This window comes from Sminthopsis crassicaudata, chromosome 5 (genome assembly GCF_048593235.1).
Source record: "Sminthopsis crassicaudata isolate SCR6 chromosome 5, ASM4859323v1, whole genome shotgun sequence".
Lineage (NCBI taxonomy): Eukaryota > Metazoa > Chordata > Mammalia > Dasyuromorphia > Dasyuridae > Sminthopsis > Sminthopsis crassicaudata.
In genome coordinates, this window is record NC_133621.1 from 169,359,513 (window position 1) to 169,375,886 (window position 16,374).

Here is a 16,374-nt window from a genome sequence, read left to right on the forward strand (position 1 = left end):
TTAAAAGAAGAAAAGAGATCTATGGAACAGACTTAATGATCAAAATACCAGAAGGATCAAATTCAATAATGTTTGATACAGCTAAGTGTTAGATAAACCCAAGAATATATTGTACTTGGAGATCTCATTTGACTTTTTTTTTTTAATCTGGTAAAACTAGGATGTAGTTTAAAAGAAAATATGTTTACATTTGGTTTTGGCTAAGAAATAGGCTAGTTGATCAATGGAATAGGTTAGGTTCAAAGGACAAAACAGCCAATAACTTTAATAATCTAGTGTTTGACAAACCCAAAGACCCCAGCTTTTGCGATAAGAACTCACTGTTTGACAAAAATTGCTGGGAAAATTGGAAATTAGCATGGCAGAAACTAGGCATTGATCCACACTTAACACCGTACACCAAGATAAGGTCAAAATGGGTTCATGACTTAGGCATAAAGAATGAGATTATAAATAAATTAGAAGAACATAGGATAGTTTATCTCTCAGATCTGTGGAAGAGGAAGGAATTTATGACCAAAGAAAAACTAGAAATCATTATTGATCACAAAATAGAAAATTCTGATTATATCAAATTGAAAAGTTTTTGTACAAACAAAGCTAATGCAGACAAGATTAGAAGGGAAGCAATAAACTGGGGAAACATTTTTACAGTCAAAGGTTCTGATAAAAGCCTCATTTACAAAATATATAGAGAATTGACTCTAATTTATAAGAAATCAAGCCATTCTCCAATTGATAAATGGTCAAAGGATATGAACAGATAATTCTCAGACGAAGAAATTGAAACTATTTCTAGCCATATGAAAAGATGCTCCAAGTCCTTATTAATCAGAGAAATGCAAATTAAGACAACTCTGAGATACCACTACACACCTGTCAGATTGGCCAGAATGACAGGGAAAGATAATGTGGAATGTTGGAGGGGATGTGGGAAAACCGGGACACTGATACATTGTTGATGGAACTGTGAATACATCCAGCCATTCTGGAGAGCAATTTGGAACTATGCTCAAAATGTTATCAAACTGTGCATACCTTGTGATCCAGCAGTGTAACTACTGGGCTTATATCCCAAAGAGATCTTAAAGAAGGGAAAGAGACCTGTATGTGCAAGAATGTTTGTGGCAGCCCTCTCTTTGTAGAGGCCAGAAACTGGAAACTAAGTGGATGCCCAACAATTGGAGAATGGCTGAATTGTGGTATATGAATATTATCGAACATTATTGTTCTGTAAGAAATGACCAGCAGGAAGATTTGAGAAAGGCCTGGAGAGACTTACATAAACTAATAATGAGTGAAATGAGCAGGACTAGAAGATCATTATATACTTCAACAACAATACTATATGATGATCAATTCTGATGGACATGGCCATCTTCAACAATGAGATGAACCAAATCAGTTCCAATAGAGCAGTAATGAACTGAACCAGCTACACCTAGTGAAAGAACTCTGGGAAATGACTATGAACCACTACATAGAATTCCTAATCCCTCTATTTTTGTCCACCTGCATTTTTTATTTCCTTCACAGGTTAATTGTACACTATTTCAAAGTCCGATTCTTTTTGTACAGCAAAATAACTGTTTGGACATGTATACATATATTATATTTAACTTATACTTTAACATATTTAACATGATTTGGTCAACCTGCCATCTGGAGGAAGGGATGGGGGGAGGAGGGGAAAAGTTGGAACAAAAGGTTTTGCAATTGTCAATGCTGAAAAATTACCCATGCATATATCTTATAAATAAAAAGCTATAAAAAAGAAGAAAAGAAAATAGGTTTAGACCAACAACTTATGCCACTAACAACAATAAGTATCAAATGGTACTTGATCAAACTATAAAAGGTCACACCATTTTTTTTTTAAAGGAGGTTAAAGGTAGGAGTGGAGAAGAGAAACAAATGGAGAAACTTTTCACAACTATGACTAGGAGGAAATTTTTTTATGTTAAAGCCTTTTAATTTTCAAAAGATATGTGTTGATAATTTTTCAACATTAACCTTTGCAAAAACCTGTGTTCCAATTTCCCCCCTTCTCCCCACCCCCTCCTCAAATACCAAGTAAATCAATACATGTTAAACATGGTAAAAATGTTATGTGAAGTGTAATATATGCATACATATTTATAAAATTATCTTGCTGCATAAGAAAAATGAAATAAAAAAGGGGGAAAAAAAAGAAAAAGAAAAGAAAATACAAGCAAACAACCACAAAAGGAGTAAGAATGCTATGTTGTGATCCACTCAGTTCCCACAGTTCTCTCTCTGAGTATAGATAGCTGTCTTCATCACAAGATCATTGGCACTGGTCTGAATGGGAGGAGGAAAATTTTTTTCTTAACACAAAAGAAATACTGTAGAGATCAGTGGCGTCAAACTCAAATAGAATCAGATCTCCCTATTGGCCCCACATTGATTTAGAGAACCAAAAATTAACATTATATATGTTGTATTCCATTTTTATTTATTTTATTAAACATTTGTCAATTACATTTTAATCTAGTTGGGTATGTTCTAGGGAGTTTTACTATAAGAATGACAACTCTATTATGGATCACAAAATACAATTTTGATAGTATGAAATTAACAAACTTGGACAACTTGGTGGTGCAGTAGATAGAATCCTAGGCCTAGAATCAAGAAGACCTGAATTCAAATTTGACTTCAGATACTTACAAGCTGTGTGATCCAGCACATATCATTTAACTGCCTGTTTCTTCAACTGTACAATGGAGATAATAATAGTACCTTCCTCACAGAGTTGTTAGAGGAGTTATCAAATGAGATAATAATTGTTAATTGCTAGCATAGGATCTGACATATAATAATTGAAGAAAAGAAGAAGGACAGAGGAGGAAATGTAAAATATCATGGCAAAAACTGACCTGGAAAACAAACTAAGAGCAGATAAATTAATAACCATTGAACTATCTGAAAGCCACTCATCAAAAAAGTCTAGACATTACATCTCAAGAACTCATCAAAGAAAACTGCCCTGATCTTTTCAAACCAAAGAGCAAAATAAAAACAAATCTCCCAGTCACCTTTTGGAAAAAAATTTCAAAATGAAATCCTGAGTTTCAACATTAAGAGAAAAATATTGAAAATACAGAAAAGGGGCAGCTAGGTGGCGCAGTGGATAGAGCACCAGCCTTGAATTCAGGAGGACCCGAGTTCAAATCTGAAATCAGATACTTAACACTTCCTAGCTATGTGACCCTGGGCAAGTCACTTAACCCCAGTCTCAGAAAAAAAAAAAAAAAAAGAAAGAAAGAAAATACAGAAAAAAAGAATTTAAGTACCAAGGAACCACAAATAGAATCACACATCATTTAGCAGTCATCACTATAAGGGAGCAGAGAATATAATATTACAAAAGGCTTATAATCAATAATTTGCCCAGCAAAACTATAATACTACATTGGAAAAAAAATGGATCCAAAAATGTTTAAAAAAAAAAAAAATGATAAGGGATTAAAACAAGGATAAACTGCTGACATTCAATATGGGGAGATGATACATAGAGATCCCTCTATATTCATCAGGGTCATAGGAGTCTAATTAGAAAAGGTCTGGGCAAACTTTTTGACATTAAGAGATGAATGGAAAACAAAAGGAAGAATACACTGGGAGGTTGGAAGGGAGAAACAAAAGGGAAAGGAAGATTGAGGGAAATTATGTCACAAAATCAAGATGTCTAAGTAGATATCTATATCATGAGGAAAGGAGTAGGGGGCATAGCTGACATTTCAACTTCATTCCATCTATAGTGGCCAAGGAGAAGAATAAATAAACATAAAAATACCCACATAGTTTGGTGCAGAAATACATTTCACATTTCACTGAGAAAGGAAAATGTAGATGAGGTGACCAAAAAAAAAAAAAAAAAGGAACCTAAGGGAATTCCCATAAAATGTAAGAAATGATGAAGGGCGTGATTTCAGAGGAACGTGGAAAGACCTGTATGAACTGAAGCAAAATGAAGTAACAAGCGCCAAAAGGAAAATGTATACAATGATGAAAATATGGTAAAGACCAACAATTTTGAAAAAAAAATTTAGAACTCTGATAGATGTAATTGTTCAACAGAAGACTAATGATAAAACATGCTACTCCCATCATAGAGAGCTGAAAGATCTAGAGTGCAAATTTAGATATAGTTTTGGGACACAATCTGGCACTTTGTTTTGTTTAAGTGTACATATTTATAACAAAGGTTTAGTTTTTGCTTTGCTCTCAAATGGGGGAAGGAAGAGAAGCTGGGTAAATTTTTGCAGATTGAATAAAAGAAAATGTAATTGTTTTTAAAAGCAAAGAACAGAAAGTGATGATTGTATATGAAATTATAATGTATCATATACACTTAAATACACATACATATAGTTTGGTTTACATTATATAATACAATTATTCACTGAATACAGCAGGAGGAAATTCTGAAGAGAAAACAGAAGCAAAACAATGCTGGCACTATGACACGAAACATCGATATATGTGTATGTATTAATATACACATATATATATATACATGTCAGTAAATATATATAACCTATATTATAATTGTATTATATAATATAAATCAAACTATATGTATATGGATAGTATTTAAGTGTATATGATACATTATAATTTCATATACAATCATCACTTTCTGTTCTTTTATGTAGACATGCCCATATCTACTGATGATTTTCAAGTTCATAATTTTTAAAGAATTTTAAGCAATATAAAGAATGATGGTGGTACTCTTCCATAAAATATGTTTACTGATAGCACTATCTAAGATTTTGAAATTAGACTGGATAGATGGTTAACTCATATAATAAAAGAAAAAAAAACTACAAAATGGCCTATCTGTTATCTACCTCCAAAACTTTAAGTCGAAAAATACACTAATTTAGTTGACATCATCTTTATGATTCTTGAAGTATTTCAGGCAAATTTTAACAGCCACTATAAAGTATAAGCAATAGGAATTTTATATCTGATTTAGTTCTATATATTTTATTAGTAAAATACCTCTTTTTAAAAATAGTTCATTGCAACAACACTTAGAAGAATCTATTATGTCCTATACCAACAATGACAATGATTCATCAATTTACAATATATCTCAGGGACTCTGGTTACTATTATCCCCCAATTCTGCAAGTTAAGCCAACTGTGAAAAAAGAAAGCTGACAAAAAAATTGAAGCATAGATCTAATTGATGAAATCAACTGGTCTTTCATGAAAATCTATAAAAGAAAAAGAGGGATTCTAGGAGAAAGACAATTTAAGATACTTGGAATACTACTCAATCATTTAGTTCTAAAAGCAAACCCAATAACATTTGAAAAAACATATTTTTTAAAAACAGCAATATTAACTAAAGATAAAATTTCAAACTGTAACAAGTAATTCAAGTTAATATAAGTGCTTTCAAGTTTTTATATGGACTAGTGGAGTGACATGTTTTTTCACAAATAGTTCATCTTGACCCCTTGCTAGCACTATGTTTTATAACAATCCAGCATATTATGTAAGTGAAGCAAATGACATTTTATTAACAAAATTTAAGTTGGGAATGGTTAATGTTAACTGCTTATCAGTTATGTATAAGTTGATGGTTTCAAAAGAAATGAAGTTTTAAAAACAATGGAAACAGAATTTATTACCATTACTCACATACCAGTGGCACATTAATCTAAAGACTAATATATAAATGCATGAATTTAATGTAAATAATTTATTTTTCTTCAAGTAGATCGTTCTAATTGATGATTGCTCTCTTAAACCTTTCTTGAAAACTAAGTACGTACTTTGAAACAATCAAGAACTCTGATCAAGAATAAAAGGAGAAAAAAATAAATTAAATGGGGGGAAATACAGTTAGCAATAATAATTATAAAAATGAATTTTGAAGCAAGTTTCTCTGATAAGATCCCATTTCTCAAACATAGAGAGAACAGAGCCAAATTTATAAATAAGAGCCATGCCCCAATTGATAAATGCTCAAAAGATATGATCTATGTCTAAAGAGCTATAAATTTATATATATATATATATATATATATATATATATATATATATATATATATATATATACATACATACATATATATATATATATATATATCCTTTGACCTAACAATACCACAACTGGGCATAATCCCCAAAGAGATTAAAAAAAGAAAAAAGGAAAAGGACTTACATGTACAAAAATATTTATAGCAGCTTTCTTAGAACAAAAAATTGGAAACTGAGGGGACACCCATCAATAGGGGAATGGCTAAGTAAACTATAGTATATGGTTATGATGGAATGTTATTGTTCTGTGGGGAATGATGAACAGTATGCTCTCAGAAAAAAAGCTGGAAAGTCCTCTTTGAACTCAAGCAAAGTAAAATGTATTGTATACAAAGTAATAATAAAGCTCTGGGATGATCAGCTGTTAATAATTGCTATTCTCAACAGTACAATGATCCACAACTACTCTGAAGAACTTATAATGAAAAATTCTATCCATACCTAAAGAAGGAACTGACTGTCTGAATAGAGATTGAGTCATTCTCTCTCTGTAATTTTTTAGGGTGGCAGATTACGTTTTCTTTCACAAGACTTTTATGGAAATGTTTTGCATAATTTAACATGTGGATTCTTAATGGGAGCTGGAGGTGGGGATAAGGGAAAGAACCTGGAACTTAAAGAGTTTTAAAAAACAAATGTTAAAAAAAAATTGTTTTAAATGTAACTGACAGAAAATAATTAATTTAAAAGATTTTTTTAAAGAATATATGGAATAAACAAAAAAAAAATTTGATCAACATGATCAACCATAATTTCAAAGGATTCTTGATGGCATATGCTATCTACCTAAAGATACAGAGCAGCTTGAAGAATATTACATTTTCTTTCTTTCTTTTATTTTTTGACATGGCTGGTGCAAAATTTTATTTTATGTAACAATACATAATGGGTTGTGATGGGTTTATTTATTGATTGATTGATTGATTGGATGAAGCAAATGGGGTTAAATGACTTGCCTAGGGTCACACAGCTAGGACATGTTAAGTGTCTGAGGCCAGATTTGAATTCAGATCCTCCTGACTTCAGGGCTGGTGTTTTATACATTGTGTCATCTAGCTGCCTCAGGTTTTGCTTTTCTTGCTTTCTTAATGAGTAGGAGAAGGAGACCAGAGAAAGAGAGAATTCAGAATTGAAAATAATACTGAACTAAAAAAGAAAGAAAGGAAAAAAAAAAAAAAAACAAAAAACTATGTGCTTGAACAACAAACACTGCATCTACCAACCAATACAGATGTGTGCCATTCAAATAAAAACTTTGAATAATTTAAATGAATAAACTAGCTGAAAGCAATAAGATTTAATTCATACTAATACTAATGAAGGGAAAGGCAGCTTTTGTTCATTTTTATGTTTCAAGTTTTCTTGCTGGATTACTCTTTAGTCTATTTTTACATGATAAATTATTTTAAAAATATTTTTCTTTGGCCACATTTTATTCTCCCTCAAATACTGATATCAAAAGAAATAAATACCTCATTAGGAATAACTGATCACAGAAATGGCAATCAGCAGATTGCATTTAGTTTTGGGTATGTGGTTACTGGTATGATTAATAACATTAAAACATGCTTTCTACATTTCTAAATTTGTTCTTCAGCAAAACAGTTGCAGACTATTATATTCAGAAATTATGATAAGAAAACAATGTGTGATTTTAAGGAAAAAAATGATAATATGCGCCAGCTAGGTGGCATAGTACACAGATTACTAGTCAAGGAATCAAAAGGACCTGAATTCCAATTTGGTCTCAAACACTTACTAGCCATGCAACTCTGGGAAAGTCACTTAATCACAATTGCCTTCCCCTCAAAAGAAGTTAAGATATTCACTAAATGTTTTAAGCTTATAAAAATAAGAAAAAGAGCTAAGATCAAAAAATTTCATACCTTCCTGAGAAGAGACAATAGGTGGCATATAATCAGGAATATATTCTTTTCTTTCTTCTGCATCTTTGCTCCCAGGTTGAGGAAATTGAAGTACATTGTTCTTGCTGACAGGAAATGAAGGAATTTGATGTGGAAAAGTGACAGGTTCAATATTATGAATATAATCTTCTAATTCATGAAGATTGACCCCCATGAGTTGGAAGGCTTCACTGACATCATCCAAAATTGGGTCTGTCCGGCCATCTGAAAGGAAATCAAAGTCAGATCAAATGAATTGTCACATACTTCTGAAATAATAAGTATGCAGATTAGAATCACATCACCTAAAATCAGTGGACATGGAATTAGTCACTTTTTGTTCAGGACTAGCTCTATTACTCATAATCCACATATAAGTGATATACAAATCTGTGAAGACAACTTTATTGTTGCATTCTTTCCCTCTTCGAAGTACCATGAATTACAATTATTTGTGCACAAGTTCTATTCCTTCTGTAGAATGGAAGCTCTCTGAATGCAGGGTTAGTTACTTTTTGTTCTGGAATCACCAGAGACTAGCACAAAGTTTGCATACAGCTGTGAGTTGTGAGTGCATAAAATGTGTTGTCTTGGCTATAAGACTACTATGATTATTTGATGTATCAAAACCTTGTTTATATCTTTGAAATCTTTGGGTTACATGCCTAGCAGTAACACTTTTGGATCAAAGGAGGTGGACATTTTAGGCACTTTGTAAATGTAAGATTAGGCTACTTAGGCAAGTGCAGTGGGTAGAGCACTGGGCTTGGAATCAGGACAACATATTCATGAGTTCAAATCTGCCTCAGAAATTTTCTACCTGTGTGACCCCAGGCAAGTCACTTAACCATGTATGCCTCACTTCTTTATTTGTAAAATGAGCTAAAGGAGAAATGGCAAATCATTCCAATATCTTTGCCAAGAAAATTCCCAAAAGGGGTCACAAAAAGATAGCACAACTAAAATGGCTCAACAACAACAAACATAATTCCAAATTGTTTCCCAGAAAGGTTAGAACAATTTCAGGTACTCCAACAATATATTGGCATGTTTATCTTGCTAACTTAGCTTTACCTATGCTCACTGGTTCCATCTTTTGTCATTACTGCCTATTTACTAAATGTATGGGTTGTCTTAATTTGCATCTCTCTTATTATTACTAATGTGGCCCAATCTATTATATGGTTATTAAGGACTTTTAGTTCCTAAACTCTGCTTATCTACTGGGGATTAGTTCATGATCTTATATATTTGTATTCATTACCCATGTTCAAATGGGATCACAAAAAGTCAGATACAATCGAAATGATTAAATTAATTCCTCACATATCTTTAATATTAACCCCTTACCAGATTTTGACTTGGGAATGGAAAGGAACAAGTCAAAATGGTTTAGAAGAAATATTTTTACCTAGCTTACTCACATACCACCTCCACAGCCAAGAAAATATGCCACACCCAAATTCTAATTGGGAAAGCCAATAAAAAGACAGTCATTATTCTATGGCAGCTTAGGAAAACAGGTCTAGAGTCACTAGCGTGGATGCTGGCCTAAAGCCAGCATAGAGGCAATGAGAATGGCATATTCCAGTACCCAGGGACAAAAAAGTAGAGCTAGAGCAGGAAAGAAAAGAAAGAGATCTCAAGGAAACTGAAACTCTTACTAAGAACAAACTAAGAACATACTATTTAGAGGCTGTCCTGTTACCCAGTTCTAGATCATAGTTCCAGGGCAGAGAAGAGTGATCCCAAGCTAAGTATCTGGTAATCCAGACACTGAGCAAGGAATAAGTTCTAGAAACTTAGCTATGTGGCTCTGTGCCCAATAGCAAAATAACAACTCAGTTCTAACCTGTAACCCAACACATAAACCTGCAATGGAATAACCAGGGCAGGAGAACAAGACCAAAGGGGAGTGAGCAGTCCAGTTGTTCTGGACCTACAGAATCTCTTAGTGGACTCATGTACTTGAGTCTAGTAGTAGTCTATGGAAACTCAACCATATACAAACAAAAGACTCAATCTGGATCAGAAGCTTTTCAGAGCTCAGAGCAAAGGAGCAGTGAAAGATCTCTCCCTAAATCATACCACATCAGAAGCATTGGAAACTTGGAGGGCCCCAGGCTGAGCTGTAAAAGCAGCAGGACATAAAATACAGAATCTCAAGCCAGGTATTCCCCATCCTCGAAGTAAGCAGAGCCTACCACTAACAAAGTTCAAAGTCAAGTAGTCTGGAAGAATGAGCATAAGGAGTTACTCTAGTGACAGGGAAGCTCAAGACACAAACACAGAAGACATTGAAAAGGAAATGAGGGCTTGGAATGATATTCCAGAAGGCAAAGAATCTAGGATTATAAAGTAAGAATAACCTACCCTGAAAAACTGAACATAATATAATAGTACAGGGGGGAAATGAAATAAAGGATTTTCAAGCATTCCTAATCAGAGCTGAATAGAAAATCTAACATTCAAACACAGGACTCAATAGAAATACAAAAAATAAAATAAAATAAAATAAACAAGAATGGGAAATCATAAGGAACTAAATAAAGTTGTTAGTGTTTTCATTCCTATATGAGGACCTGTGAACCCTCAGAACTTAAACATCACTAGGAGTCTGAGAGGGAGAAAAGAATGGAAAAGTAGACAAAAGGAATGCATGGGAGAGTAGAAGGAAGGAGAGAAAGAATGAGGAAAAGTATTTCATATAAAAGAGGATCATAAAGAAGAATTTATATAATCAAGGGAGAAATGTGGGAGAAAAATACTTGAACCTCTCTCAAATGAAGTAGTACAAAGAGGAAAGACATTATCACAGTTGGGAAATTGCATCTTACCCAATAGAAAAATTGGAAGGGGGCTTAAGAGAAAGAAAGATAGAAGAATAAAAGGGAGAGTAAATTAAGGGAGGCAGTGAGAACAAAATAGACTCAAAACAGAGACAAAGTAAAATAGAGGATAAATATAAGAGAATAAAATGGAGGGAAATGAACAGTTAGGCAGCATAACCATAGATGTGAATACGATAAACTCACACAAGTGGATATAAAATGGATTAGCAACTAGAACCCAACAATATGTTGTTTTATTATTTAAAAAATGTATATATACACACACACTTGAGACAGAATGAAATACATAGAGTTAAAATAAGGTCTGGAACAGAATCTATCTTGGTTTAGCTTAAGTAAAAAGGGCAAAAGTGGTGATCTCTATTTCAGACAAAGCAACAGCAAAAATAAATCTAGTTAAAAAAAATAAACTGGGAAACTACATTTTGTTGAAAAGTAACCATAAACAATGAAATAAAATCAATACTGAACATATGTATACCACACAGTATAGCTTCTACATTCTTAAGGGAATTATTAAATGAGTTACAGAAGAAAATTGCAAGTAAACTATAAATAGTGGAGGACCTAATTTTATCCCTCAGCTTTAGATGAATATAATCAGAAGCTAGGGAAATGAAAAGAATTTTTAAAAACTTAAAAATGATAGCCCTCTGGACAATACTGAATGGAAATAGAAAGGAGCATACCTACTTTCTCAGCTATGTATGACACCTTTACTCAAACTGGTCATAGCAACAACAAAACCTTTCATTAAAAGAAGCAGAAAACATTAAGTGCATCTTTTTCTGATGATAATGAAAAAATTATATCCAATAAAGAGCCTTTGAAGGATAGATTAAAATTAATTGCAAGTTAATCTGAAAGAATAAGTGGGTAAAAGAACAAATCACAGAAACAATCAACAATTTCCTTAAAGATAAAGATGAGATAGCATACTAAAATTTGAGGTATGCATCTAAAGCTGTTCTTGAGGCTTTAAATTTCCTAATTCATATCTCTAAACACTTGCACCAATAAAAGAGAGAAAGATCAACGAGTTTGGCATACAAACAAAAAAAAAAAAAAACCCTCAAAAACCAACAAATTTCAAATCCCTAATTAAATATCAAACTAGAAACATGAAATCAAAGGAGATGTTAACAAAATTAAAAATGCAAGAGTCAATGAATTAGTAAATAAAAACAAAGAGCATTAAAAATAAATAAATGAATGGATGAATACATGAATAGAACATTAGAAATTTTGACTTTTAAAAAGACAACTAAATTACCAGTATCAAAAATGAAAGAAGTAAATTCACAACAAATGAAAAAATAAAAAATAATTATTAGGAGTTATTTTTCCTAACTATTTGCAAATAAAACTGATAATCTAAATTAAATGGATGATATTTTACAAAAATATAAATTAACTAGATTAACAAAATAGGAAATAGAATACATAAACCTCTCTTAGAAAAAAAATTTTTGAACAAGCCATAAATAAACTCCCTAAGAAAAAAATTCTAAAAACAAATGGATTTACAAGTCACTATTTTCAAACATTTAAAGAACAATTAATTCCAGTATTGCATAACAAGAGACAGAAAGGATTACAGATGGTAAAATGAACAATTTTGATTATATAAAACTGCAAATTTTTTGCATAAACAAAACAAATTAGCTAAAATTAGAAGAGAAGCAGGTAAATGAAGGAGTGAAATCTTAACAACTAGTTTCTCTGATAAAAGTCTCAATTCTAAAATTTATGGGGAACCAATTCAAAGATATAAAAATAAATGCTATTTCTAAAATGACAAATGACAAAAGGATACAAATAGGTAATTTTTAGAAAAAGAAATCAAAGTTATCAATAACTATATCAAAAAATTTTCTAAATCACTGGGAACAAAACAAATCAAATTTACTCGGTTTCATTTCATATCCATTAGATTAGCAAAGCTGACCAAAAAAAAAAAAAAAAAAAAAAAAAAAATGGCAAATACTGGAGGAGCTATGGGAAAACACGTTCAGTAATCACTGTTGATGGAGCAGTGAGCTGGGAAGCAATTTGAAACTGCCCCAGAAGATATCAAACTGCATATACCTTTTGGTCTAGCAACACCATTTCTAAGTAAATACCTCAACAAGATAAAAAAAAAAAAAAAAATTTAAAAGATACATATAAACAAAAATTAGGAATAGCAGCTACTTTCATAATGGCAAAGAATTGGAAACTCAGGGAATAATCAATCATTGGGGAATGGCAAAAGTTATAGTGTATGAGTATATATATATATGTCTGTATGAGTGTATGTATATATGTACTAATGTATGTTACTGGGTCAAAAGATATATACAACTTAGTAGCTTTTGGGACATAGTTCCAAATTGCTATCCAGAATGGTTAGATGAATTCAAAGTTCTAACAGAATTGCATTAATGTACCTATTTTATTGCATCCCTGTCAGCATTTGTCAAGTTCCTTTACTCTAGTGGATATCTTCAACATAAAGAAGATACAACTCACTTCCAGCTGATCAATGATGGACAGAAACAACTACACCCAGAGAAGGAACACTGGGAATTGAATGTAAAATATTAGCATTACTGTCTATCTACCCAGGTTACTTATACTTTCGGAATCCAATATTTAACGTGCAACAAGAAAATGGGATTTACACACATATATTATATCTAGGTTATACTGTAACACATGTAAAATGCCTGAGATTGCCTGTCATCTAGGGAAGGGAGTAGAGGGAGGGAGGGGGAAATCTGGAAAAATGAATACAAGGGATAATGTTATAAAAAAAAATTACTCAAGCATATATACTGTCAAAAAAAGTATAATTATAAAATTAATTTTAAAAAATTTTAAATAAAATATTTTTTTTTTAAAAAGTTCCTTTTCTCTGCTAAATGTTTGACTGATCAACCTCTAAAACCAAGAGCAAGCATTCTCTGTAATTGAGATATTCTAGAAGCCTTCCCAATATGATCAGATGTGGAAAGATGACTAAAGCCAGATTGTAGAGAGCTTTAATCCTGACCAGAGGTGTTTTCAATTATTTTAATGGTAATACAGAGCCAGTGAAGTTTCTAAAACAATCAAGCAATAAGCCTTTATTATAGCAACTTCAATTAAGTCTTTAGACTAGGAGCACTTTGAAAGCAAGGAATGTTTTTTGCCTTGCTTTATATACCCAGCATTTAATACAGTACCTGAAATATAAAAGACACATACTAAATGTTTACTAACTGACAATAAAGGGCCCAAGTATTAGGATGAAAAGAAAAAAAAAAAAACTTATCCTCAAGGAGCTTACATTTTAAATATATATATCTAAGTATATACAGAAAAAAACTACCAAGTATTTTGCAAGGGAAAGCTTTAAGACTGGGGGATTAGTAAGGGGAAAAAGTTTTTCATGTAGATGGTAAACTGAAAATATTGAAGAAAAAAGATTCTGAGAGGAGAAAGAAATGAATTCTAGGTATGTGGAATAGGAAGTCCAGTCAAGAGTTAGAGATGGAGTGTCCTCTGAAAAGAAAAGAATCCAATTCGACCAGACTGTAGAATGTGGGAAGTAAAATTATATATAATAAAGAGGGAAAGAAAAATTAGGGCCAGGCCTTAAATGAAAAACAACAGTATTTAGATCTTATCCTAGAGGTGAAAGAAAGTCATTGGAGTATACTAAGAAATCTCAGTAGGCCAAGTAAGAGACTATGAGGGTCTTAACAATATAATGGAGAGTAAGCACCAGTTTTTTGAGATATGTCAAATGACAAGATTTGGCAACTGAACAGATATGGGGGTAAGGGCAAGATATGGAAGATATAAGGGTAAGGGACAGATATGGATGGTAAGAATAAGGAATAAAGGAAACTGCTGATATTCTGAACTAAGGAGATGGGAAAGTTGGTGAGAGAAATAAAAAAGTTGGGAAGGATAGGTTTAGGGTGAAGGATAATAATTTCTGTTTTAGACATGTTGAGTTTGAGATTGATTTTTATGGGATATCTAAGTGTGAAATGTTTGAAAGAGAAAAGAACACCTAAGATAGAAGCTGGTGGCAGCCCTCACAATAGGGGGCAGAATACATATGAAAAACAGGGGAGTGAAAGGGTCTGAACTGTGTAGTATTTTTTGCCAACTCTGTGCCAGATGGATTAAAAAAGATTAGATTCAAGAACCAATGAGGAGGGCCAATTAGGAGATGGCAGAGAAGTAATGAATATCTAGCTTAGGACAGTAGTATGAATAGAGAGAAAAAGAGAGATGCAAAAGATTTTGAGGGGATCAGTTAATCAATAAACATTTTAAGTGCCTATACTGCGCCAGGTTATGCTAAGCACTAGACATATAATGAGAGGCAAAAGAAGTTTTTGCTCTCAAGTAGTTTGCAATTAAAGTGATAAGCAAACAAATATGTAGAAACAAGCTACATAGAAGACAAACAGGAAATAATAAAAAAGGGATCTACTAGAATTAAGAGATTGGGAAAGGCTTCCTCTACAAAAAAACGAATTTTAGTTAGGACTTAAAAATACATGGCAGACAATAATGTATAAAAAAACAGGAATGGTAAATGGGGCTAGGTTATGAGTTTTGAATGCCAGAGGATTTTGTATTTGATCCTGGAGGTAACAGAAAGCCCTTTTAGGGGGAAAGGAGAATGGTCAGGAAAATCACTTTGATGGCTAAATGGAGGAAAGATACAGAAAGTACAGAGTCTGGGGACAAGCTAATCTGCCAGTAAGCTACTGCAACAGTAAGAGCAAGAAGTGCCAAGAGCCCACCCTAAGGGGTGGCAGGATCAGAGAGGAGGGGGTATATTGCAGACATCTTTCAAAGATAAAAAGCAATATGGTGACAAACAGGATAACTCCTAGATTGTCAGCCTGAAAAACGGAGGAGACAGTTTTGTCCTCAAAGGTAACAGGGAAGTTATGGGATTTAGGAGGTCTAGGGAAAGATGAGCTCTATTTTGGGCATACCGAATTGAAGATGGCATGCAGTTTGAGATGTCAGAAAAGGAGTCTGAGATGTTAGACTAGAGGTGTCAGCAGAGGCTAAAGCTAAGTATAAGGTATAAGTATAAGGTAGCACTAGGAATATCAGCATAGATGTAATAATGAAACAAGAGAGTTTTTTGGTTTTTTTTATAATTATAACTTTTTTTTTGACAGTACATATGCATGGGTAATTTTTTTTACAATATTATCCCTTGCACTTATTTCTGTTCAGATTTTTTCCCTTCCTCCCCCAACTCCCTCCCCCAGGCAGTCTTATACATGTTAAATATATTACAATATATTCTAGATACAATATATGTGTGTAGAACCGAATTTCTTGTTGCACAGGAAGAAATGGATTCAGAAGGTAAAAATAACAGTTTACACTCATTTCCCAGTGTTCCTTTTCTGGATGTAGCTGATTCTGTCCATCATTGATCAAATGGAATTGGATTAGCTCTTCTCTATGTTGAAGATATCCACTTCCATCAGAATACATCCTCATACAGTATCATTGTTGAAGTGTATAATGAT

General features: G+C 32.7%; 1 protein-coding gene across 1 annotated transcript in view; it reads right to left on the reverse strand.

Annotated features, from left to right (window-relative positions):
- TAF3 (TATA-box binding protein associated factor 3) overlaps positions 1-16,374 on the reverse strand; it is a 218,507-nt gene that overhangs the window by 188,847 nt on the left and 13,286 nt on the right. Inside the window, exon 2 of the mRNA XM_074268711.1 lies at positions 7,968-8,210. Coding sequence (XP_074124812.1) covers positions 7,968-8,210 — 243 coding nt within the window. The remainder of the gene's footprint in view (positions 1-7,967; positions 8,211-16,374) is intronic.